The sequence below is a fragment of the Choloepus didactylus genome, chromosome 7 (assembly GCF_015220235.1).
Source record: "Choloepus didactylus isolate mChoDid1 chromosome 7, mChoDid1.pri, whole genome shotgun sequence".
Classification (NCBI taxonomy): domain Eukaryota; kingdom Metazoa; phylum Chordata; class Mammalia; order Pilosa; family Megalonychidae; genus Choloepus; species Choloepus didactylus.
The window spans coordinates 108,378,376-108,405,557 of NC_051313.1; the positions used below are offsets into that span (position 1 = coordinate 108,378,376).

The 27,182-nt window shown below is 39.9% G+C and overlaps 1 protein-coding gene across 4 annotated transcripts in view; it reads left to right on the plus strand.

Annotated features, from left to right (window-relative positions):
* Positions 1-265: 265 nt before the first annotated feature.
* Positions 266-27,182, plus strand: part of ZNF318 (zinc finger protein 318) — a 38,254-nt gene continuing 11,337 nt past the window's right edge. For 3 of the 4 annotated variants that reach the window (XR_005217914.1, XR_005217915.1, XM_037843318.1), the window contains exons 1-8: positions 267-868; positions 3,311-3,462; positions 10,763-11,402; positions 12,394-13,845; positions 16,453-16,552; positions 20,939-21,240; positions 26,009-26,212; positions 26,674-26,773. Coding sequence is in view for 2 of the 4 variants with exons in the window: in XM_037843318.1 (XP_037699246.1) it covers positions 443-868; positions 3,311-3,462; positions 10,763-11,402; positions 12,394-13,845; positions 16,453-16,552; positions 20,939-21,240; positions 26,009-26,212; positions 26,674-26,773 (3,376 nt within the window). In the remaining 2 variants the exon portion in view is untranslated. Of the gene's footprint in view, positions 869-3,310; positions 3,463-10,762; positions 11,403-12,393; positions 13,846-16,452; positions 16,553-20,938; positions 21,241-26,008; positions 26,213-26,673; positions 26,774-27,182 lie in introns of all 4 variants that reach the window. The other variant, XM_037843319.1, reaches the window with a different exon arrangement.

A 27,182-nucleotide genomic window follows, 5' to 3' on the forward strand; every position in this document is an offset into this window, starting at 1 on the left:
GTGGTCGCCGGGGGACTGGGGAAAGTGGGCGGTTCAGCAGCCGCCATCTTGCCGGCTTGGAGGCGGAGCGTGAGGAGCGCAGGTCGCGCGCTTCACTTCTCCGCCCCTTGGTTCAGTCTAGCGCCAGCTTCTGCGCTCCTCCCGTCCTGCCCTGGCTCTTGTGGCGGCGCTCTGAGTGGAGGAGCCGTGAGCCCCGGACGACGGGGACGGGGGGCGTGTCGGGCGCGTGCTCGCGCCTTCAAACCGCCGGCCGCGGCCGCGGGGGCGCGCGCGGCCGGGCCCCTGAGGCGGCGCGGGGCGGAGGGGAGGGGGCTGCTCCTGCTGCGGGGGCGGCGCGCGGCGGCTGTGGCGGCGGTGGCTGCAGCTGCGGCGGCGCGCTCGGGGCCGGCGTCCAAGGCGCCGCCGGGTTGGAGCTGCCCCCGTGGCCGCTGCTGCCGGAGCCATGTACCGCAGCGGCGCCCGCTCTTCGGTCTCTTCGCACCGGCCTAAAGATAGCGGCGGGGGCGGCCCGCGTACCGGCCGCACCTCCGGCTCCTCGTCTGGCGCGGTTCGCCGCGCCTCGCCGCCCTCCTCTGGCTCCTCCTCGTCGCGGACTCCGGCCCGCCGGCCCCGCTCGCCCTCAGGGCACCGCGGCCGCCGGGCCTCGCCGTCGCCGCCGCGGGGTCGCCGAGGATCCCCGTCGTCGCCCCGCGGCCGCCGTGCCTCCCCGTCGCCGCCGCGGGCCCGTCGCGGATCACCGTCGCCGCCGCGGGGCCGACGACTCTTCCCGCCGGGCCCGGCCAGCTTCCGAGGCAGCAGCCGCGGGGAGTCCCGCGCTGACTTCGCTCGGGATGGCCGCGGAGAACATCCAGGCGACAGCGGCAGCCGGGTAATCCCACCCCTCGCCCGGGATCCCCTCTATGACCCGGCCCCCTAGTCCCGGTTTCCGCTTCTATAAACGCCTGTAGTCGGCGTGCCCTGAGGCCTTCAGGCCAGGATCCCCAAACCAAACACTCCTCCCTGACCCCCCGGGGTTCCTTCAGCGACGCTTAGAGCCTGGGGGCGCCCCGGCAGCTCTTCACACAATAACGGTCCCGGGACCTGCACGGGCGCCCCGTCGGGAGAGAGTGGTCGATTTCCTAAGAGTAGACTGTTTCCCTCGCTGTGGGTGAGGTGTGGAAAAGTTTGCCAGGTGGAGGGGGAATTTCGTCCAAATCGTGTGCTAGTACTTTTTGGATAGTTGACGCTTCCTCGGAGTTCTATGGTTTTGAATCCCCTTAGGCCCAACCTGCGCCCTCGGGCTTAGAAGAGAAGCTGTAATGTAGATCTTTGTGGCCAGTTAGAGTTGCTTGAAATCGTAACTCGTGTAGACACCTAGAGGAAAATGTTAGCTATCTAAATTGGAGCTGCTTCTGCGAAAGAGTAGGCAAAACGTGTCGTTGTATTAGCTACTACCATTTATTGAGTTAAATGCCAGCAGTTATGTCTAGCCCTTAGCATAATACATTCTCTTTTCATCCTCACAAGGGTATGAGGTGAAACAATTAATATTATGCCTTATTGTTCATTGAGGGATCCCAGAGAAGGTTTGAGTAACTTGACCAAGGTCACACAGCCAAGAAGTGATGGAGCTGTGATTTAACTCAGAAACGCCAGTTTCCCAAAGCCCATGATTTTGAATATTAAATTTTGCAGTTAGAGAGACAGAGCAGGAGGTTAAGAAGTTTAGTTTAGACATAACATTGACTTCTCACCATAACCCCCCACTGTAGAAGAGTCCCTGGGTGGGGTCCGGTTTTAGAATTTGTTTTTATTTTCAGTTCACCAATCTTTTTTTTAACCCAGTGACAAAGTTTCTGTTTTCTTGAGTGGCTTTCTAATATGTATCCAAGTGTTCTGGATACTCTGCTCAGAGCTTGATTGGTTTGTCCCTCTGTTTAGATTTTCGAAGCTGAGCAGTGTAAGTCTGTCAGTCACTACAGGTGAAGCAAGGAGAACAGAATGTTTATTTCCACAACCCCTCTCTCCTCCAATGCACAATTTATTTGTCCCAGTTTTCTCTGTCTCAGTAAGTGGCATCATCCATTGCTCAAGTCAGAAATAGTTATCTTTGTCTCCCTTCTTCTCATGGCCAGTCTGTCAGCAACTCGGTCAGCTCTGCCTCCAAAATACATCCCCAAAACTGTTCTCCTGCCTTCACTCTGAAATAAGCGCTTGTACCTCTTGACTGGATTATTGCATTAAACTCCTTTACATTCCACTCTTGCTAGTGTCCAGTTTATTCTTTATACAACAGTCAAAATAATTTTTTAAAACCTTCATTTTGTGCATTTGACAGATTGAGCATCTACCATGTACTTCTGGGCACTGGGGATATAACAGTGAACAAACCAAACAAAAACCCCTGCCCTCATAGAGCTTATAATCTAGCAGGGGGAGTCAGATAATAAATACGATAGAGAACTAAATTGCTATTATATTTTAAATATGATTAAGTGCTAAGAAGAAAATCAAGCAGAGAAGGGAGTTAAGGTTTTTGATATGGTGGCTAGGGAAGACCTCCTGAGGTGATTTTTGAATAAAGACCTGAAGGAGGTGAGAATTTGAGCCATGTGACCATCTGGAGGAGGAATGTAGTCATATCACATCACTTTCCTGCTTAAAAGCTTCCTGTGACTTATTACACTAAGAATAAAATCCAAATTTCTTGGCCATAGCCTCTGCCTGTCTTCTCTTCAACTGTCATTTTGCTGCATCCACATTGGCCTTCTGTCCATTACTCAAAATAAATAGACTAAGTTCATTACCAAGGATGCTCTTCCCTTTGCCTGAAACATTCTTCCACCTATTCTTTGTAAGGCTAGCGGCTCATTATTCAGGCCTCCGGAATGATACCACTTCAGAAAAGTCTTCTTTAACCATCTGATGTAGCTCCTTTTCCCCAGCCTCTTTTACATTATCATATTTTAATGACTTTATAGCATTTATTGCTAGCAGAAGTATTTTTTTTTTTAAGCCTGCTTTTGGCTTGCCTTCTTCACTAAAATATGTAGATTCTGAGAGCAGGGACTTGATTCATCGCTCTATTCCTGTGTCTAGTATCAGTAAATGAAATAATGAGAGGTCAGTCACTCATGGGATGCCTAGACGTGTGGGCTTTCATCTTTCCAAACATGGTAATTTTTTAAAAGTGCTTTATTTTTGGAGTACTATCTTAACATAGCCATTTCTTACCTTGTTGGACCATAACTTTCTGACAGGAAAGAGAATATTTTTGGGGTAAGGGTGTCTTGACTCTACTTGACTACCATATTATCTTTTATTTTTGTAGAGACGCTCTCCTGGTCTGCGTTCTGACTCTTCCTTGGAACAGAGCTTAAGAATTACCGTTGGCAATGACCACTTCTGTGTTGGCACACCAGAACAGCAGAGGCTCTGTGATCGGCTAGGGTCCCCAGCGGATAACCTGGAGGACATGGACAGGTAGGTTTTGCTCAAGGCATAAATGTTGCTGCTTTCTGAGTGATGTGTTTGAAAAGGTGGTGCTAGCACTGAACTTACGCTCTATGGTCGTGTATCCAGGACAGAGTATAACTTTGGAAAAACTCTTCTAAGGGGGTAGAGGTTCGGGCAGGGGACGACGACTGTGCGGGCATACCTCGGAGATACTGCAAGGTGGGTTCCAGGCCACTGCAAAAAAGCAAGTATCTCAGTAAAGCAAGTCATGCAAATTTTTTGGTTTCCCAGTGCATATAAAAGTTGTTTACACTGTATTGTAGTCTATTAAGTGTGCAATAGCATTATGTCTAAAAGAACAATATATATAGCTTAATTAACATGTGACAGAGACACGAATTGAATGCATGCTGTGGGAAAAAAGGCGCCAATAGATTTGCTTGATGCAGGGTTGGCAAAAACCTTCAATTTGTAAAAAAAACAAACAAACAAAAACATGATTTCTGCAAAGCGCAATGAAGTGAGGTATACTTGTATTGATGTGGACTCTGTTGCCATATGACTTACGTAGAAGAAATGACTTGAAAAGGTCATCCTGGCCGAATGAAAAAAGGAAGGCTGAGGGGACATAATTAGAGTCCCCCAAATAAAAAAAAGTTGAGATGGTATTAATTCTGAAGTACTGAAGCTAGAGGTCCCTTCTGCAAAGGAGGGGTTCTGAACAAAATAGGAACTCTTTTTTTTGTGGTGGTATTTATCAGCTGGCCCAGGCTGAAATGATACATTCAGAAAGGGTTTAAATAAAGTCATGTCTAAAACAGGTATGCCTATTAAATACATAAAGCATTAATAGAAAGTTTGGAAATGCTTGAGTTCAGTTATCACTTTACAGTTATTGAGTGCTGAGGGAAAGGATCATACACTCCAGAATATTAAATGTAGACCTCAGATACTAGGAACTTACTATGTATGGGATGAAAATAGTCACATTAGGTGTTTTTTTTTTTCTCTTTCACCTTACAAAAGTCAAAAAGTGAGTATGGGAGTGGAGGAAAGCACTCCTGAGAGCTGAGGCCATGTCCGTTATGTTCTGACAGTTTTCACAAATGATTAGCAGCAGCAATAAATCCATGTAATATCCTTTCAAACTGAGACTGTGCAGTGGTGCACACAGCATAGGCAGGCAGTGGGGGACAGCTGGGCAGGAAGTCTGAGGACCAGTGTTGCTCCTGGGTAGTATTTACTTCAAAGCTCCAGTGGCTGTGGATGCAATGAAGCAATGCAAGACAGTCCTATGACATATAACATTGAAGATAGGACTTCAAGGTATGTAACTATATCACTTATTTGAGGCAACAGCCCTTGCCCTTCCGGCTGCTTCTATTTTGGAAGATGATTGAGTAGGCAGTATGGGTAGGTGGTACAAGGTGATTCTCTTCCTTCCTTGCTGAGATTTTTTTTCTTTTTTTAAATTTTATTTTGAAATAAATTCAAACTTCCAGGAACAGTTGCAAAAACAATACAAACCCCACACAGAGAACTCCAGCATACCCCGACCCCTCTCCCCCGATACCCTGATCCACCAACTTTAACATCCTGTCACACCACCATTTCTTTCTTTCCCTCCCTATCTATCGTCCATCATCTATTGCTCTGTCTTCTGAACATATGAGAGCAAGCTCCTTGCTGAGATTTTGAGATAACTTCAGCATTTCCTTTTGTTAGTGCTAGGGTGTCATCTTCCCTTTGCATAAGGTTTGTTGTGCATGTGGGCCTCAGATAGCCAATTGTGATTGTAAGGTATAAAAATTAAAATTTTCCTCTGGGAGCTTGGAGCAGTGATCTTCTTTCCCAGAATTGTGTTTCAGAGATAACTCTACTTTACAGAAAATGAGATTAAGTTTCAAAAAAGAGGTACAAGGCCATTCTTTATACTTTTTGCCCCATGCACATCTGTGTTCCTTTCCTCTGGTTCAGTGTAGCTTGTATGGATACTTCCTGTCCACTAAATACAAGACCTGTGGCATACTCAGGATGTCTCCCAACAGTGAGTCCAATCTTCAGCTAATGAAACTGGCTATTTCCATGATTTGTATACAGATGATTTTTTTTTTTTTTTTTTAAATCCCTGAAACCCTGGTATTCTTTCTCTTCCTTTATTGATTCTCTTACATTTTATATCAGGTTTGGGTTACAGCCAAGTTACTGGCTTGTCTGTCCTCACCTTGGCATCCCTGAGTGTAACTTATTCTGAAAAGAAAGCATGAACAAATTGTGTGGAAAGTCTAAGACACCTGGCTTCTAAAGGCAGTGACGTGAGGTCAATTTCCCTTGGTTATCAAAGTACTGTGCACATCCATGGAATTCTTATCTCTTAACTCCTTGCCCCTGAAATACGTTGAAGCTGGTAGGATTTTTTCGTTTTTTCTTTTTTACCTCTAATTTGACTTAGGGAAAGAACAGAAGGAAACAGTTTCCTTGGGGTCTTTAGGGAATCAGCAGAAAAGAATGAAAAGTTTGGGCTCTGAAGGACCTTTTTTCTTTTTTTATCATATTCATTTTTTAACAGCTTTTTTGAGCTGTCATTCACATACCATAAAATAAAGCCATTTAAAGTGTGCAATTCAATAACTTTTAAGTATATTCACAGAGTTGGGCATCCACCACCACAAGCAATTTTAACATCTTTTCATTACCTTAAAAGAAACCCATTAGCCATCACCCCCCAACCTCCTTAAGCTCCCCTCTCCTTCCAACCCTAGGCAACCACTAATCTACTTTCTATCTCTATAGATTTGCCTATTCTGGGCATTTCGTATAAATGAAATCATATAATGTGTGGTTCTTTTAACTGACTACTTTTACTTACCATGATGTTTTCAGGGTTCTTCCATGTTGCCTCATGTATTAGTACTTCATTCCTTTTTATTGCCAATAATAATTCATTGTATGATTATGTATATGAATATATATATGATTATATGTCCATTCATCAGTGATGTACATTTGGTTTTTTCCCCCACTTTTTGGGTATTATGAACATTTGTGTACAAGTTTTGTATGGACTTATATACATTTTTAACCTGCTTCAATGGAAATTTATAAACACAAAAAAGTAGAGAGAATAGTACAGTGAGCCTCCATGTACTCATCACTCATAGTCAACAATCAGTTTTTAAATAGATAGATTTTATTTTTAGAAAGTAATTGGACTTAACTAAGCCTTTCAGAGAGTGTCTTTCACTGGGCTATTCCTGGATATAGGAAATGGGGGCTCTTTTTAGCCTCCCTTAGCCTTTGGGATTGGGAGTCTTAGGGAAGGAGGACAGGAGCTCCTAATAAGCAACTGTGTTTACATGATATATTGTTCTTTTTTTTTTTTTTTTTTAATTTTATTGAGATATCTTTATACACCACACAAACTATCCAAAAGGTACACCACTGGCTCAGAGTAGCATCACATGGTTGTACGTACATCCCCATGATCAATTTTAGAACATTTTCATTACTTCAGAATTGAGATAAGAATAAAAAATAAAACCCAAATCCTCCCATACCCCTTATCCCCACTTACTGTTGACCCATGGTGTAGTAAATTTGTTACTGTTGATGAAAGAATATTAAAATATTACTATTAACTATATATCATTCTTTTAACTGTTTCTTCATCTTCCTTCAACTGTTCTTTGCTTCCTTTTGCTGGAAATTGCAAGTCTTCATTGAGACTTTCTGAGAGCTGTCTCATTATTTCTAGCTTCTTGATATTTAGTGCTAGATTAATCCTGGGCTAGTGTGCCATTTGGGGGTGACATGTAATAATTCTAGCTGGGGAGATAAACATGGGAGCTTAGATGAACTTTCCACTGCCCACAGAGCCTGTGCTTTATCCCCTACAGTAATATGATCAGAGACTTTTTGTATGGTGGATAGTGTTTTAGCAGTGGAATGACTCAATTCATGGACACTCCTCCTGGATATAGGTATGGAAAGCTATTCATGGCCAACAGATCTACAGAGCCAAACTTGCTACTCCAGTTATGTTTTATTTCAGAGATCATCCTTGGTTCATTCCCATTCCATTCTGTTTCAAACTACATCGAGACCTTAAAATTCCCCCAAATTCTTGGAGTAGGTGACAGGAACCTTGATTCCCACAGGTGTCACTTTTTGTAGAGGAGGTGATAAAGTTCATCTTGATAGCCTTTCGTAAAGTTGTTTACAGCTGTTGTCCAAGTCCAAAACTTTGAACAAAGGCAGGGCTGGTGAATAAGAAAAGGCAACTTTTTGATGTTCTGTTAACTCTGAGTCCCAGAAGTTGGAAAGCAATTATAAGAAAAAAAACAAAGTAAGTTATTTCTAGAAACTTAACAAAAAACCAGAAGTAACTATTAGAAATTGTAAAGCACACCAGTAATTACCATTCTCTGGATGATAACTGTCACTCTGGAATGTGAGTTATATGTAAGCACTGTACTTTTTTGTTCAGACACTTGAATATTATATGCTTAAAGTGCTAGAGGATCTTTATGTATGATTTAAATCAGAAACTTTCTTTTTTGGACCATAGAAGCTCTACAGCCACAATGCTCAAAAAGATTAAAACTATTATGTGTGGTTTAGAGCACTGAGCTGAGAGGGCAGATACTCCATCTTGTATTTCTGCCTCCATGCCAGAAAGGTCTGAAACCTTTTTATTTCTGTGAATATCAATTGAATGAATTTCTATGAAATTAAAATTTATGAGCCAAATCATCACTTACTCTTTCTTGGGTCCAAGATTAGAGTGCTCATGGACACCCAGGCAAGGCAGGAAAGAGGGTGACAAAACAGGCTGAGAGAGTTTTATGGTTTTAGATATGTGAGCCAGCAAGACAAAGCATTCTAAAAGAATACTTTAAGAGAACCTTCTAAAGTTCTAAACAAAGAATCTTCTGAAACTTCTGAGAAAATCATGCCAATTAGATAGATCCATAGTTTAGAAAAATTTTTCCCCACATGAAACTTTTTTTCCCAAATGGAATATCACATAGAACTTTCATATAAAAACAGATACTAAGTTGATAAAATATATAAAAAGATAATGTTGGGGCTAGTATGACTTAAATGGGGTAGAAGGCCCAGAGCCCTGCCTGCTCTGCTTTCCCAGCTCCTTTCTTTTTTTTTTTTTTTTAATTCAATTTTATTGAGATATATTCACACACCACATAATTCTTCCAAAATGTACAGTCAGTGGCTCACAGTATCATCATATAGTTGTGCGTTCATCACCACAATCAATTTTAGAACATTTTCATTATCCCTCCAAAAATATAAAAAATTAAAATATAAAAGAACACCCAAAACATCCCATACCCCTAATCCCCCCCTATTTTTTTTTATCTTCATTTTCCCCCCTATGATTTATAAATATTTTGTTATATAATCATCATCAAGAATCAAGGCTATTGCATTACAGTTCAACAGTTTCAGGTATTTCCTTCTAGCTATTCTAACACACATTATATCTAAATAATGCATAAGAAGAACCTCAAGAATAACCTCTTGACTCTATTTGAAATCTCTTAGCCCCTGAAACTTTATTTTGTTTCATTTCTTTTCCCCCTTTAGGTCAAGAAGGCATCCTCAATCCCATGGTGCCAGGGCCAGGCTCATTCCTGGAAGTCATGTCCCACAAAAGAGGGAGGGTAGTGAGTTAATTTACAGAGTTGGCTTACAGAGAGAGGTCACATCTGAGCAACAAAAGAGGTTTTCTGGGAGTGACTCTTAGGCATAGTTATAAGTAGGCTCAGCTTTGCCATTGGAAAGATAAGTTTCATAAGGGTAAGCCTCTAGATCAAGGCTTAAGAGAATAGCAGAAATACCCCATGTGGAGAAGTTTGATATTTCCACATTCTCCCCCAGTTCCTCAAAGGGACTTTGCAAATACTTTTTTACTTTCTGCCCAAAATATTCTGGGATGCATTGGTGTATTATATTAACCTATACAGAATAACAAGATCTCATTCCCTATCCTAGGTTCCATGTAATTACATTGTTTAAACAAACTGACCAGAGAACTTAAATTAGATAGTGTGCTACAGAAAATAATTTGCGGGAATTTTTACTTACCTGCTTTAGGACAGAACCTGGAAACAGCATTTTGTTGGAAGCTCTCCAGGTGGTCCTAACTGAAGCCAGGGTTGTGAACCACTGAACTGTGTTCTCCCAGGAATCCTCTGTGGAGCAGGAACTTTCTCCTGGTTAATCCCCTCCCTCAGCAGCCACACTAGACCCCACCACCACCCTCTTCTTTCTCATCAGAAACTAGAATGTTTAAAATTAATGTCTTTTCTCTGCAGGGGGCTTGCCCAGTTTCTTATCCTAGCTCCTGTGTTGGGTGAAACCCCTCCTCCAATACATGTTTTAGAGAGAAACGGGGCTCATGCCTAACAAGGAGCTGGAAGGGCCGGACACTTGCCTTCCCGGCCTCCCTTGCCCGTGGGCATGGTCATCTGACCTGGGCCCCCCATCAGACCTCCCAACAGTCTCCATCTGATATGGCCCTTTCCCTTTTTTTTTTTTTTTTATTATTCATTTTATTGAGATATATTCACATACTACGCAGTCATACAAAACAAATCTTACATTTGATTGTTCACAGTACCATTACATAGTTGTACATTCATCACCAAAATCAATCCCTGACACCTTCATTACCACACACACAGAAATAACAAGAATAATTAATTAAAGTGAAAAAGCCAGCTCCTTTCTTGGGACTTCCTGAGCAGTCAGAATCTCTCTGGAACATAGCCTGAAAACCATTGATCTAGACCAGTGTTCTTCACACTTTAAAGTACACAGGAATCACCTGGAGGTCTTGTTAAAATGCAAATTCTGATTCATTAGGTCTGGGGTGGAGTCTGGGAATCTGCATTTCAAAAAAGTTCCTGGGTAATACTGATAATGAGGAGCTAGAATTTAGTTGATGTGGAGTTGTGTAACCTCGACCTGTTTGTAGTCTGTTGGGGGTGCTCTCACATCTCCCAAATCCTAGCATGATACTCTCCATCCCCAAAGTCCAGTAGAAGAAATTGGCCTAAAAGCTCTGTCCAGATATATTAGTGATAATCTTCCTTGGTTAAGAACTGAAGCTGTTTGTGTCCTTAGGGAAAGGGAGAGGAAATGTTCTAAATATATATACATAGATTTGTTCTTGGACTTCATGATTATTGTCTTGTCCTAAGCACTCAATAGAGACCCTTTGCCAAATGTCAATCTTGTAGCCTTGTCTGGTCTTGCTTGTTCCAAATCCATTATATTCAGTAATGCTTATCTCTTTCCTCAGGGATGACCTGACTGATGATTCTGTCTTCACTCGAAGCTCCCAATGCTCTCGAGGTCTTGAACGATATATTTCCCGGGAGGAGGGGCTTCTCAGTCCCTTCTTGGGACAACTTGACGAGGACTACCGAACAAGAGAAACTTTCCTGCCTCGATCTGATTATAGTTCCCATATCAGTTGTCATGATGAGTTGTTGCGGGGCACAGAACGGAATAGAGACAAGCTCAAAGGTTCCTATTCTATACGATCTGAGGAGAGGAACCGGGAGGCCAAACGGCCCCGTTATGATGACACAGAGAAGATGCATAGTATGGGAGGGGATCACCCGAGTTTTACATCAGGGACCCGCAACTATCGACAGCGTAGACGAAGCCCAAGCCCTAGGTTTCTAGATCCTGAGTTTCGAGAGCTGGACCTTGCCAGGCGAAAGCGAGAGGAAGAGGAGGAACGAAGTAGGAGCTTGAGTCAGGACCTGGTGGAAATGGATGGTGGTGGCAGTAGCTGTCCTATCCCTGGACTGTCAGGTGTCCTAACAGCATCGGAGCCAGGATATTCTTTGCATCGGCCTGAGGAAGTATCTGTAATGCCCAAGAAGTCCATCCTGAAGAAGCGGATTGAGGTGGACATGGAGCCCCCCACGCAGGTCTCTGCTGCATTTCTTTTTGGGTCTCTTGCTAGTGCCTCTGATACCTTAAAGCCTGGTTACTTTCCTGGGAGCTGTGTCCCTAATGGTATCTTTGTAATACATGCTGGACTAACATTGTTATGCCTATGAACTGCATCTTGCAGAACTCTCCAAAAGAAGCTGCAGTCCTCATAGGTGCATCAGTAGAGGGCTTCTGCCACATACTAGACTTTTTAAACAGACATTTTGGAGAGTGCCTGCTCTTTAAATTTTTTCCCTTACTTGAATGTTGGTGTTAAGAGAATCTTTGAATATGGGTTTCTTGGAAGTGAAACTTAAAGGGCAAGAGGAGAAGGTGGTCTGAATTTCCTCATCTCTTTGTATAGAGAAAACACATACATGAGTGATGGTATACTAGACCAGAAGTCAAGTGATTTTGATCCCACCTCTGCCACCAACTTGGCCAAATGTTTTTTTGGACAAGTCACCTCACCATTCTGGCTGGGCTTTAATATTTTTTTCCTCACCTATGAAAACATGGTTGGGCAAGAGCGCTAGTTTTCAGCTGTCCTCTTATGAGCAAATGGCTTCTGAATAAGTGCTTAAAAGTACTTGAAGCAAAAAGGAGGTAGAGGAGTTCGGGTTCCAGAGTTTTCAGACAGAGCACTCCACGTTTACATGTTTTCTCTATTGGGGACCCACAGAAAAGAAAACCAGTAAGCTAGAGGATCCCTGAAGTCCTTTTTATTTCACATTTCTTGATTAGGACTATAACAGATGGGCAGAGGTAAGGATTCGGTCCAATCTGCGTCATTTCCTATTTCACCTTGCTATAGCAGAGACATCTGAGAGATGGGGACCCATATTTTGAACCAGGTTAAGGATACTCGCCCTCTTTTTTATCCATATTTAATTTTCCCCTATGAGTTCAGGAAGAGCAAAACTATCTCAATCACTAGTTTTCATAGATTCTGCACGGTGGCTAAATTAGTTGTATTTTTCTTTGCAGCTTGAGAATTTTTCCAGCAGTACCAGCTCCAGCCAGGATCACCCTCTCTACTCTGGACACTCATCTCTTCCACTAAGTGGTGCTATAGCTGCTTTTGCCTCAGAGATTGAGAGCAACAAAGAGACTATGGTAGAGACTGCCCTGAAGGAATCGCAGGACAGCCTCTACCAATGGGGTCCCCTTCCTGGGGTACCCAAAGATAGCAGTCCTCTCAGAGAAAAGTTTGGAAGTTTTCTGTGCCACAAGGAGAAATTGGATACAAAGGCTGAGGGACCTGAGCGACATACAGATTTCTTGCTGCCCCATGAGAGGGCTAGCCAGGATGGCAGTGGTTTTTCCCGTATTTTGAGTATGTTGGCAGATTCTGCCAGTACACAGGAAAAAAGGCGACGTAGCTTTCCTGACATTGAGGATGAGGAGAAATTTCTTTATGGGGATGAAGAAGAGGATTTAAAGGCAGAATCCCCACCAAAGCCTCTTGGGGGCTCTGAGAGAGATGTTATGAGACAGAAAGTAAGCTCTCTGCCCTCTTCAGCTCCACCTGTAAAGCTAGAATCACTGGAAGAGACCAATCCAGAGTATGCCAAGATTCATGACTTGCTCAAGACTATAGGGCTGGATATTGGGGTAGCAGAAATTAGTAAATTGGCTGCACGTACCCAGGAACGACTTCATGGCAAGAAGCCATCATCACGCTCCTCAGCTGACCACCGTTCCTCAGTTGACCGACACTTTTCAATTGACCACCGTTCCTCAGTTGACCGCCATTTCTCTTCTGATCGGTGCTCCTCAGATCCCCACAGACTAGAGAGCCGGGAGGCACACCATATCAATACTCATTCCTCAGAGATTTCCCATCCACCCCCAGCCTCCCCTGTGGATTCTTACCTTCTCACAAAAAACAGCCCCCCATTTCTGAAGTCTGATCATCCAATGGGTCAGATTTCGGGACCAGAGGCAGTTGGCAGTGGGTTTCAGTCATCTGTTGCAGTGAGGTGCATGTTGCCATCAACGCCATCTGCCCCAATTAGACTTCCACGCCCTGCTTCTTCATCTCAGTTTCATATGCCAAGGGCCACTCAGTTTGCTGCAGCTCGGATACCTCCAAACTACCAGGGACCTACCATTCCCCCTGCCTCCTTTGATGCCTATAGGCACTACATGGCTTATGCAGCCTCAAGGTGGCCCATGTACCCCATCCCCCAACCATCAAACCACCCTTTACCTGAACCACACAGGGTGATGCCAGTTACCAAACAAGCTACTCGTAGCCGTCCTAATCTCCGTGTGATCCCCACTGTGACTCCTAATGATCCCAAGCAGGAGGAGTCAGTGCTAGGCTCAATTCCTGCTGTCCAAGTGCCTGTCCAGGTGTCTTCCATCCCATCACTCATAAGGTATAATCCGGAGAAGATCTCTGATGAGAAGAACCGTGCTTCTCAGAAGCAGAAGGTGAATATTAACTTTGGGCATCTTGTGACCAAGTTCTGTTCTAACATAAATGTCTTTGTCTTTTAGAGAGGACTGGAAATTTGTAACACTCTTTCGCTTTAAGTCCTTTGGAAGCTGTTTTCGTTGCCCTAAGTAGATGTATGTAGCCCCTCTATTTTTATCATGATTTAGCATTAGAATTAAAAAAAAAAATTAAAAACAAGCCTTGCCTCTAGGTCCCACAGTAATTGCCAGACTTTTTTCCTGAAAAAAGTTCATTTCTCTGTCTGAATTAATGGCCTTAGAACACAGTGGGTAGGAGCTGGAAGCCTTGAAATCAGTGTGACCTCATCAGGGTGTGGGCCAAAATTAGGTTGTATGAAAGAGAATTTGTAAACTTGGGTTTCACCGATGAGTTTTGGATCATTCCCCTATAGTGTTTATGGAGAGTAAAAGCTAATGACAAGTTGTTGCTTGGTAATTAGAACAAACTAAGAAGGTTTTCTTGTTCTTGTTTATGTTATAGATAAGAATATGAGAATATAGGAATAACACTTTTTTTTTGAAAGCTGAATTTTTACTTTTATTTCATTTGAATTAATTTAAATTCAGATAGCCACATATGGTTGGTGGTTACCATATTGGACAACACAGATACTTAGTTCATGATTCTGCAGGTCAGCAATTTAGACAGGGCTGTTCTAGTCTCAGCTGGACTTTCCCGTACATCTGTGGTACGAGGCAGACTGGCTAGGCAGGTATTCTCTGGAGAATTGGATGGATGTTGTCTAGTGCATTGTTTCTGCTCCACATGGTCTTCCATCCTCCAACTCAGGTTTGTTTTCATGGTGGTAGAAGGGTTCCAGGAAAGTTGGCAGAAGCATGTAAAATCTATTGATGCATGGGCTCAGAATTCACACACTGTCATTTCTGCCAGGTTCTTTTTAACAGTAAGTAGAAGTCAGTCCAGGTTCTAGGGTTTGGGAAATAGACTCTCTCTTGATGAGAGAAACCTCATGAAGGATACATGGAAGGGAATAATTGTGGCCATTATTGCAAATAATCTACCACAAGGAGGTATAGAAGATATTTTGTATCACATGCCCTCAATTTTGATGATCAAAAAGTATATCTATTTTAAAATATAATATACACACATTATATACATATACATATATGACCAGAAGGAAGGATAGATAAAGTGTTAACATTGTATTTCCAAATGTCAGAGGCTGCCAGCTACAACTTTTCCTGTGATTTCAGGGTTTTAGCAAAGGCCCTAAAGGCTGAGATCAGTAGGTTTAAGATGAGAGATAAGAGATTGTGTAACTGATTTTGAACCTCTAAGCTCACTTTGCATGAAGAAGCCAGAGGATTTATCAGGGATGTTTGAGGATATTGGAGATAGAAAATTTATTCAGAGAACAGCATTATGGTATTTTGCTATTCCCTTCCCTCCACCTTAAACCAAATAAATAAAGCTTCAAAAGAAGCTAACTAAAACATTTTTATGATACTTTTTTTTAAAAAAAAGTTTTTATACTGTTTTAAGGTTAATTGGGTTGTCAGGCTTTGGGAAGGGAGTAAAGATATAATGATTAAAGATGTCTTGGAGCAGTAGGTAAAATTATGTAGGGATGGGGAGGTACAGCATAGTAGAATTTGGAATGCAAAAATTAATACATATTGTTAATTTTTAAGGTACTTAATAGCTAATAACTCACTTTGTTTAGGAACATAAAAATGTATAATTTTGATTTGTTCATAAAATAATCAAGACTTGGAGAGAAAAGAAAAGGAATAATTGGAGGGCCAGTCTTATTTTTTTCCAGTTTAAAAAAAAAAAAATTAGCTAATCCTTGGGTGGGGGTGGGGGAACTTCCTCTTAATTTGCCATTGTACTTGGATACCCTGAACTTCAGTCTTTAGTTCTATTGAAGTCTTTTGGGAAGGAGGAGAATAGGTTCAGTCAGGACAGATCTTAAACTTCAGAGACACTGTTTGGAGACCGAGCTCTTTCCCTTTACTACCCTGCGTAAGAGCCTAGCACTTACTCAGGACTGATGCACACAGATATTTCACCTTAGCCTATGTAAACAAGCCATATTTGTTTTTGTCATTAGGTAAAAATTGAAAAGATCAGAAGTTTTAGGGTAGATAGACCTGGATTTTAATCTATTCTTAGTAACTGAATGAATGTGGGTAGATTTCTTTCAAAACTTCAGTTTTCTTACTGTAAAATAGAGACAAATGTCATGAAGATTAAATAAGATGCAATATATATTGCAACTATCAGAGTACCTCACCCATAATACCTATTAGTTTCCTTCTCGGTGGTTTCCTTTGGGCTTAGAACCACTATTGAATAGTTGCTCTCAGTGGCTTTAGGTTGACAGCAGTAGTATAGTGCTTCCTGTGTAAGAGTGACACTTTCTGGACAGTGTAACTCTGAAAAGAAAGAATGAAAGAATGAAATGTCACCTTGACTATAAAGTCAGAGTTTCTTTGGACAGGCATTTGTATCCTTGCATTCAGGTTATTACCTGGCATGTGGGCTTGTGGAAGAGAGCCATAGAAAAGGGAGATTGTTGGAAGCCAAAGACTTTCTTACCATTTTGTACTTTGCAGGTTATTGAAGAGAGAGAAAAGCTAAAGAGTGATCGGGAAGCCCGCCAGAAGAAGATGTACTATCTCAGGACCGAGCTGGAGCGGCTTCATAAACAACAAGGTATCAGACACCCCCTTGTATGACTGCCTTTTTGTGGGAGAAACAAATGGACAGCTTTGGGGGCTCTCAGACAGGTTCAGTGACCTGAAGCCTCACTTAAAGTAAAAAGTTTTTTACATGATTAGACTTACACAAAAGTTGCCATAATAGTTCAAAGAATTCTCAGATAGTCTTCTCCCAGATTATTAACAAATTACATTTGCCCTATCCTTTTTTCTCTCTCTCAGTCCATATGTGTGTCTGTAAAATTTCTTCCTGAACCATTTAAGAGTAAATTGTAGATGTGATGCTCCTCTACTCCTAAATACTTCAATGTATATTTCCTAATAAGAAATTCTCTTATATAACGATAGTACTTAACAAAATTAGGAAATTTATGTTAGTACAATACTTTTATTTTATCTATAGATCTTATTCATATTTCACCAGTTGTCCCAATAGTGTTCTTTATGGCAAAAGAAAACCCAAGATTTTGCATTATATTCAAGGTGTCATGTTCTCTTCCTCTAATCTTTAACAGTTCCTGAGTCTTTCTATTTCATGACATTGGCATATTTGAAAAGAATGGGTCATATATTTTGTAGACTGTCCCTTAATTTCTATTTCTCTGATGTTTCCTTCTGATTAAATTCAGGTTATGTATTTTTTTAAAGAAGTAAATGAATTTTATTTATTAAATGAATTTTATAGTTTTCTTGGGATTTCTTTGTTCAATCCTAAATTATTTGAGTGCAGTAAATTTCCAAATAGGTAGATGGATGAATGGATAATGCACATTTTAATAGGTATAAAACTACCTTCATATTGCACTGTGGTCACAGAACATGTTCTATTTGATAGTCTTTGAAATTTGGGTTTCCTTTGTGACAAATTTATGGTGAAACTTTATAAATGTAACAGTGTTTTTATAAGAATATGTATTATCCATTTATTAGCTGCAGCATTTTATCTATATTTCTCCATCTGTCATCTATTAACTGAATCTTGTTAATTTTTCAAAATTTCTACATCTTTATTTTAAATTTTTGTCTGCCTGAGGTATCATTTTCAAAAGGGCTTTGTTAAATCTCCCACTTAATTGTAGGTTGCGAATTTCTTGTAATTATGAGTTATTGCTTTATATGTTTTGAGGCAGTGTTGTTAGGTACGTGTACAAGTTTATGATTGATGTATCTTCTTGGACAACTGTTCCTTTTATATTATGTTTTGTTATCCTTAATCTTTATTTTTAATTTAAAGTCTGTTTTGTCTCCTATTAATATTATAACATCTAATTTTAATTTGTAAGGTAGATAGTTCTCCATCTTCTGTGCTCTCTCTGTGATTGTATTTTAGGGTCATTTCTTACAAACAGTGTAATATATTTAGATTTTAAAAAATCCTCCCTGATAATTTATCTTTTAATAGTGAGCCTTTTTCCATTTAAATTTATTATGATTGTTGGTATATTTGGTCTTCTTTCTGTTTTTTTTTGTTGTTGTTTTTTTCCCTCATGATGATATTTTTTATTATTGTGGAATATAACATATTTATATAGAAGTGATAACTTTCCAAGTGCAATTTAACAAGTAATTAGCAAATTTCAAAGAATGTTATGCATTACAGTTCCATAGTTTCAGTTATTTCCTAATTGTGAAATGTAACATATATGCAAAAAGGTGATAATTTTCAAAGTATGATTTAACTAGTAGTTATATAGGAAATCTCCAAGAATGTTATGGGTTACAGTACCATAGTTTCAGTTATTTCCTTATTGTGAAATATAACATGTATACAAAAAGGTGATAACTTTCAAATTACAATTTAACAAGTTAACTATAGAGCAAATTTCAAAGAATGGTATGGGTTGCAGTTCCGCCATTTCAGTTCTTTCCTTCTAGCTATTCTAATATCCCAGCAACTAAGAAAAAGAAAATTATGTAGAGATTCAGTATTCATAGTCCTTTGTTAAAGTCTAACTTGTCTGTTGCTAGCCCTTCCTCTAGTTTAATCACTTTCCAATCTTCAGGGATGTCTAGGCAGTGACCACCCTAACTTGTACATGTTGAAAAGGGGTGTCAACATTATGGGAAAAGGGAACACAACTGGTTGATGTTCTTGAAGAGGTTGTTGCCCCTGGGTTTTGGAACTTAGCTGGCATAGGAGCTCTCTAGAGGATTCAAGTTTCTGAAGAGTAAACTTAGTGAGTGAAACTTTTATAGTGTCTCAGCTAGGGACCCTGGTATTCTTTAGGGTTTTCAGGACTGCCGGGCTTATCATACTGTGGCCATTTGGAATATCTAGCTGAAGCTTGCATAAGAGTAACCTCCAGGACAGCCTCTCGACTCTATTTGAGATCTTTTAGCCACTGAAACTTTATTTTGTTGCCTTTCTTTTCCCCTTTTTAATCAAAAGGGATTCTCAACCCCTTGATGCCAGGGTCAGGCTCATTTCCGGAATCCATGTCCCATGTTTGCCAGGGAGACTCACCCACCTGGGGTGTCCTGTCCCACATTGGGGGGAGTTTGATGAATTTATTTTCAGAGTTAGGCTTAGAGAGAGAAAGTCCACATTTGAGCAACGAAAGAGGTTCTCTGGAGGTGACTCCTGGGCATAATTATAGGTGGGCTAAGCCAGGTTATGTATTTTTGGCAGAAATATCACAGAAGTGGTGCTGACTTTTTATCAGGTTAATTTGTTGCATTACTGGTGATGTTAATTTTGATCATTTGGGTAAGGTGAGGTCAGCCATGTTTGCCTACTGTATAGTTACTATTTTACCCTTTTTAATTAATAAGTATCTTACAGGAGAGATATTTTGAGACTATGTAAATATTCAGTTCCTCCTCAGATTTCCACCCACTAGTTTTAACATCCATTGATGATTCTTGCCTGAATTAGTTGTTATGATGGATGTTAATTAGTGATTTTCTAATTTCATCCTTCCTTTTATTTGTTGGTTTTCTAATGTAAGGGGGAGCTTTCCCTTTCCCTTATTTGTTTATTTATTCATTTATATCAGTGAAACTCATGGATTCTTCATTCAGTAGTTTTATAACCTGTACTATCATTATTTTCTTGCTCAAATTGTCCCAGATTTGCCCAGTGGGACCCTCTTTAATTTAGTTTCTCTGTTCTTTTGATATGTCCATATAATTTTTAAGTACTTCATTACTTTTTGGATATAATACGTTCCATGATGCCTTATTTTTTTATCCCATCTCTTTATCTGTGCTTTTAGGAATTCACATACACTGTGAGAAAAGAATATAACAAGGCTTCTATAGTACAGTTGGGCACTAGTATGGAAGAACATAGGATGGGAGAAGATTTAGTTGCTTCTGTCTAGGTTTGGACCATTTAGGGATGAGAAACTTAGTTATTAATTCTGAGAGGAATGATCCACAAAGACCTGCAGTTTAGGATTGGAGATAGCATTAGATGAGCCTAAGGAAAAACCTAAAATTCGATGAAGAAGTTGAAGGGTCTTAAATCGAATAAAGTCACATGTGACTTTGAATTTTTTTTTAACCCTCTGAATAATTCTTTGAAGTTACAATTAGAGGATTTATTCATCTCTTGTGTGGCACATATACCATTTTGGGGGAGTTCATGGTATTCCTGAGGCCTGTCTATAGATCCTTGGCTAATAACCTCTCCACAAAAGATAATGTAATAATAAAGAGTAACTAAAGAGACAATGACAATTAAATGCAATATATAATCCTGGACGGGATCTAATATGGGAGGAGAAAAGACTCAAAAAGATATTGTTGGGATATGTGAAAAAATTGGGATAGAGACTGTAAGCTTTATATCAAAGTTAAATTTCTTGGACTTGATAACTGCACTTAAGGTGGTTAAGTAAGTGAATATCCTTGTTCTTAGGAAACATACATGGCTGTATTTAGTGTTCAATGAACGTGATGTATAGAACATACATTCAAGTGTTCAGAAAATGGAGCAATAGACAGATAGATGGATTGATAGATATGGATAGAATATTACGGCAAACATGGGAAAATTTAAGTATTGATGGATCTGGGTATCTGGGGGAATAGGGGTACGTTGGAAACCCATATGGGGGTTTGTATTATTTTTGTAACTGTCCTGTAAATTTGAAAATATTTCAAAATAAAAAGTTTAAAGGGAAAAAAAGGATAATTGGAAAATTGAATTAACATAGTAAAAGTATGGGGGTATAGGATAATCCATCCTTAACTTCCATAGGAGCTCTCCTAAACCAATCCATGTGGAAGCAGAGTTTTGCTTGGTCTTAAAAAAATTTGTGGGATAAGATTTTATAACCATGAAGTCCTAAGAGATTAACTATTAGTGAGTAAAAAATGGCTCATTGTCTTAACTTACTTTCCCTATGTTGCTTCTCGTTGACATTTGACTACTCAGGAGAAATGCTGCGCAAGAAGCGAAGGGAGAAGGATGGACACAAAGACCCACTCCTGGTGGAGGTGAGTCGGCTTCAGGATAACATTATGAAGGACATTGCAGAGTTACGACAAGAAGCAGAAGAGGCAGAAAAGAAGCAATCTGAACTGGACAAAGTGGCTCAGATCTTGGGAATTAACATTTTTGATAAATCCCAGAAGTCTTCAAATGACAGTAAAGAGCCTACAGAAAAGCTTGGAAAAGCAGAAAAATCTAAGAGCCCAGAGAAAGTGTCATCATCCTCAAACTCTTCCAGCAGCAAGGTAACTTTTCCATTTCTGTTGTCTTATCTTTTATCTCCCATGGACTCTTATCTTACCAAAGCTTTCTGACTTTTATTAGCTTCCTTTTCCAACCTGTTCTTATTCTTGTTAGAGTTATTTTCTTAAAGCATGGATCAGATTGTGGTTCTCTCCTCCAGAATTTCATCAGCTCCCCGTTGCCCACAAAGTAGCCTCCAAAATCCTCAGCATTCAGGACCCTCTATGATCTTGTTCCAGCATTTATTCCTTAACCCACTCCTTTCTGCTTCTAATCTTCTCATAACTTGTATATGCCATTTGGGGATTCATGTTGAGTAACACAGTCACCACCAGTGTTTCTGAAGTCAGTGAATATATTTCATTTCTCTTATCAGCAGTATTTGACACAGGAAACCACTCTCTCCTAAAAATGGTTTCTTCTCTTGGCTTTTACACTTCTTTTCCTTTTAGTACTTTGGCTGCTGAATTAGTCTCCTTTGCTGTCTTATCCTCTTGTACCTGATCTTTAAATATTTGAGTTCCTCAGAGCTCAGTCCTTGCCCAGTTCTCCAGAGTTCTGCTCTCTCCCTAGGTGATTTCCTTCAGTTCTATGTTCACATACCATGCTGACAACTTCCAGTTTTATAGTCTAACTCAAATGGTTCTTCTGAGGTCCAAACCCTGAGGTCCATCATTTCCACTTCATTGTCTGATAAGACCTCAAATTCAAACTAAACTAATTGTGTTCACCCCCTCTCCAACTTTTGTTTCCTCCAGTCTTACCGATTCTCAATGAATGGCACCATCAATTCTCATTCCTAGAACCTGTTAAGCATCCATAGGGCTTCCCTCTTCTTAACTGCGCCACACTCAAATTCTTTAGCAAATTCTGCCAGTTCTCTCTCCAAAGTGTATCTCAATTCCATCCACCTCTTCATCACCACTGCTATCCAAATTAAGCTACTTCCAATTCTTACATGTACTCTACACTCTTAATCCTTTCTTCCCATTATAAAAAGTGATTGCGATACTCCATTGCCTACCACTTCAGCCTTTTTATGCCTCTTTCCCTCCCTTGCTCACTATAATTTTATTGCTAGCCTCTTAATCTCTCAAATGCACTATCCCCTCTAATGCCTTTGTACTCTCTTTTCCCTTTGCTTGCCATACAAATCCCACTCTTTCCTTATTCCCTTTTCTCACTAACTTGTATTTATCCTTCGGATCTCAGCTTAAGTTACTTCCCTCATTTCCTTTCCTGGTTCCCCAGACTGCTAAATTTGCCTCATATACACTCTCACAATATCTTGTAATTTTCTTCTTAGCATTTATGACAATTGTCATTATATAATTACACGTGTAATTATTTGTTTAATATCATTCCCCACAAATAGATTTTAAGGTCCAAGGGATCAGGGGCTTTATCTGTCTCATTCAGCAATATAGTCCCCAGTACATGGCTCAGTGCCTGGCATATAGTACTACTGAAGAATAATTTGATTGAATAATGACTCTGTCTTTACAAACTCCTTCCCTGCTGTATCTTATATGCCCACTGCTTCAGAATGCCCACAATTTTCCAGATGTACAATGTGCTATTACATCTCTTTCATTTTGCATTAATAATCCTCTTAGCCTGGAATAATCCCAACCCCACTCATCCATTAAGCCCCAACTTGAATTCTGTCTCTTCCATGAACAATCCCCAGAATTCCACCTGGATTTAATAAACCCTTCTTTAGTACTCCCATAATATATTACTTATTTCTTTATGAGATTTATTTCATTCTGTCTTATTTAAAGATTGTTCTCATATCTGTCTCCTCCACTAAATGAGAACTTGAGGATGAAAGAATATAGCTTATTTATATTTGTGTTTCTTACGGTATCCAGTAGGTCTAACACCTAGTAATTGCTCAGTTAATGTTGGGTATAGGGAAGAGGATTTTTTAAAGCATTTTTATTGAGATATATTCACATACCATGCAAGTCATCCAAAGTACACAATCAGTGGCTTTTAGTTGAGTTGTGCATTCACCACCACAGTTGATTTTAGAACATTTTCATTACTCTGAAAAGAAAAAACACATACTCCTTAGCAGACACCTCTCAATCCCTCTTTCTTTCCCCAGCCCTACATAACTGAAACCTGATTCTTTCTCTATAAAATTATTTATATGTACATTTTTATATAAATGAAATCATGCAATATGTAGAACTTTGTGTTTGATTTCTTTCACTTAGCATAATTTTTTTTAATTATTTTTCTTTAATTAGAGAAGTTGTAGGTTTACAGAGAAGTCAAGTACAAAATACGACATTCCCATATACCCCCCTATTGTTGACACTTTGCATTAGTGTTGTGCCTTTGTTACAACTGATGAAAGAATATTAAAATATTACTGTTAAATATAGTCCACATTAGGTGTATTTTCCCCATGTACCATCCTATTATTAACACTTGTAATAGTGTCATATATTTGTTATAATTCATGGAAGAACATTCTTATGTTTGTATTTTTAACCACAGTCCATCATCCACAACAAGTTCACTGTATTATACAGTCTATGTTTACTCTTCTAACTTTCCTTCTAATAATATATAAGACCCCAGACTTCCCTTTTCACCACATCCACAAACATGATTTAGTGCTAGTAATTATACTCAGAATAATGTGATACTATCACCACTATCCATTTCTAAACATGTACAATCAACCTAAATAGAATGGGAAAGAGAATATTCTGTATTCTCTATCAACTAGCTCTAACTTCATGTCTTCCTGGGAAAATTCTCTTCCTCAACCAGATAGGACTGTAGTCTTTTATACCTGGGTCATTGAGTTCAGGGCCTTTGATAAGAAAAGAGCTTGAAAATTCTGACCCTTTGTAGTTGACTTTTTTCACTGTTGGGGGTGTTTTTATGCACCAACCCCATATTAATCTAACCTCTTTATTTTGGTGAGTCTTCATGTTCTCTGAAGCTAACAGGGATATGTTGCAGCCCTGTTTTCATCTCAGTAAGAAATATTGTATCTACAGCCTCTCTTACCTGCATGTCCTTGGTATTTCTTTTTTCTTTGCCTTCCTTTAAAATGCAGAGTTGGCATGAGGTTTTCTTTCTTTTTCCTTTCATTTCAGAACAGTAAACACAGGCATATAATTCTGTCTACCTAGAGACAGAATTAGCTGGTATTAATACCTTGGTGTATATTATTCCAAATCCTCTTCTGTTCGTTAATTCACTTAATATGTATTTAGTGATCACCAAGAGTGTGCCAAGCACTGTTCCTGGGATGTTGAGATAGCAATGTAGACTTATTCTCGTGACATGAGAAGTCAGAGGATAAATGAGTTTGTTAGTTAATAAGTGCCTTAAGAAAGAAAACAGAATAAAGGATATAGAATGACCACTCTGTATTTTATATAGTGAAGTTAGGGAAGGTTTTTTGTTAAGGTGACATTTGACATTCTATGCCTATTTACAGATCTTTATTGATCACTCCAGTGTATTTTGTTACTTACTTTTCTTGGTATATCATGAAAATCTTTCCATGTCAATAAATACACTTTTATAATATAATTTTTAACAGCCGTGTTGGTTTTTTGTTGTTGTATGGATACCAAAATTTATTTAACCAATCAAATCACCTATTGTTGGACTAAATAATTTTCTTAGGATAATTGTCAAGGAGTGGAATTCCTGAGTCAAAGGGTATACAGAATTTTAAGGTATGTAATAGGTATTCCTAGATTATCCTCAAGAAAGATAATGCCAGTTAATACTTCCACCAGCAGTGTATGAACTGCCTCTTCCCCTACTTCCTGGGTGTGATTTCTTTAGTGTCTCTTGCATAAGACAACAATAGGAAAATGATCTTTGCTATCCTGATTGTTTCCCTTTCTCTGTCCTGTCTTCTTGTCCTCACCAGTCAATATTGCAGGCTCCCAGTTCCCGCATCTTGTCTCCTGTACAACTCCAGTCATATTTATCCTCTCTTTCTTCCAAAATTATCTTTTTTGTGTGTGCCTTACTCCCCAACATTAACCAAAATTTTTGTTTCCTGAGTGCTTTCTTCCCAGCTTGCGGATAAATTAAAACATATTAAAGTATTTATTATTGATAACTTAATGTTGGGGAGTTGCTATGTTTTAAAAGCGAATTCATTTTAACTTAAAGGTATGAAATACTAATGGTGGTATTTTAGGTGGTTAGAAATATTTTACCCAGATTTCTGTTGTCCTACATAGTTTTCCATACCCGTTTTCCATGCCAGAATGCATCTGTGAGTTCACTGTTGTCTTTTTTCTACATTTTCTTTGCTTAACCTGTCAATTACCTTTTCCATTTTGGTGTTTCTTCTCTCCCTAGTTGTCATTATGATTTTTAAATTTAACTAATATATTTAATTGCATACATAACACATCCAGCATCAACCAAAGGATACACAGTGAAAGACTTACCCACCCCTAATCCTGCAGTTCCCTTCCCCAGAAGCAACTGTTAATTCCACAATCTTGGTTATTCTTGAAATATTTTAGAGTATATAAGTAACTATATTGTCATTAAGATTTTGACTGTGATTTATGATGAGATAGCACTATGGAGTGTAATAAGTTCATTTAAGCCTTGGAGACAGATTTTTCTTGGGGTTTCCCCCAGTATGTTTAGCTTTAGACCCTGGAAATATGGTCACATGGCTCTATTATTGTGGTAGACTACTTGCTTTTTCTAAGAAGAAAGATCTAGAATGCCTTGAATTCCTTCCAAGAGGTTTTTCTCCTTTAGGAATCAAAGGTAAACAGTGAGAAGTCCTGTTGCAAGAGCCCCAAGCCTGCCGAGAGCCCCCAGCCAGCTGCTAAGCAGTCTGATCAGCCCATTACTATCTATGAGTATTACGATGCTGGCAATCACTGGTGCAAAGACTGCAACACCATCTGTGGGACCATGTTTGATTTTTTCACCCATATGCACAATAAGAAGCACACACAGGTAGGTATCCTGCCCTCTGTTATTTCTGCTCTCCTTTTCCTTCCTCTCAAACTTCTGTACACCCACCTGTATCACAAAACTGGAAGATGAAACATTCTCATATGGGCAGGAGCCCCAATCTGAAGAGTCAAGAAATACCATCAAAGGAGACACCATCCCCAGGGCTCAGTCCAGGGGACCTGCTTATAACTAAACATCATGCAAGTGTAAGTGAGGCTTTTGCCTCTTTTGATTCCTTCAGTACCTGATTTTTTGTTTCATTTTATCCTTTCCTAGTACTTGCTCTAACATATGTTTACCTTTTCCACAGGTGGTTTCCGTTTAAACTGTTGGCAGAAGGGGGTGGGGGTGGGTAACTGGGGGCTTCTGGTCCCTTGGTCTTATGTGTAGGGGGAAGAGAGAAAAGTGGGTCATTGAGTTTTTAGTGCTGTTGTATGAGCACCTCTGCCTCTTGCAAATAGACGCTGGATCCCTACAACCGACCTTGGGCTTCAAAGACCCAGAGTGAGGCCAAGCAAGATGCTGTAAAGCGTACTGACAAGATAACTGTTCCTGCAAAAGGTATGTTTCTTCCCAGCCTCCTTTGTGGTTTCCTTACATTCAGCCAATAAAGAGATGTCCCTGAACTAAGGTATTAGGAAACGGCATAGGGTGAACATAGCCATTCCTTTTAACAAAGCTGTAAGAATGTCTTCTATACTAGATTCTGAAAAAATAGAGAGATATATAAGACAAGAGTGATCTCTACCCATATGGCCAAAAATACTAACAGATGTAAAACATATACATACCACTCTAAAATATAGCCAAATCACTGTCTTTATCATTGGCTTATGCCCTAAAATCTCAAAATTTGAAATCTAGGGGAAAAAAAGAGTATAAGAGATGCAGTAACTTAATTTAATTGCCTTTTAAACTTCCCAATTTCTTGTCCTTACAAGTAGTCAGTGCTGCTATATCCTGTAGATCT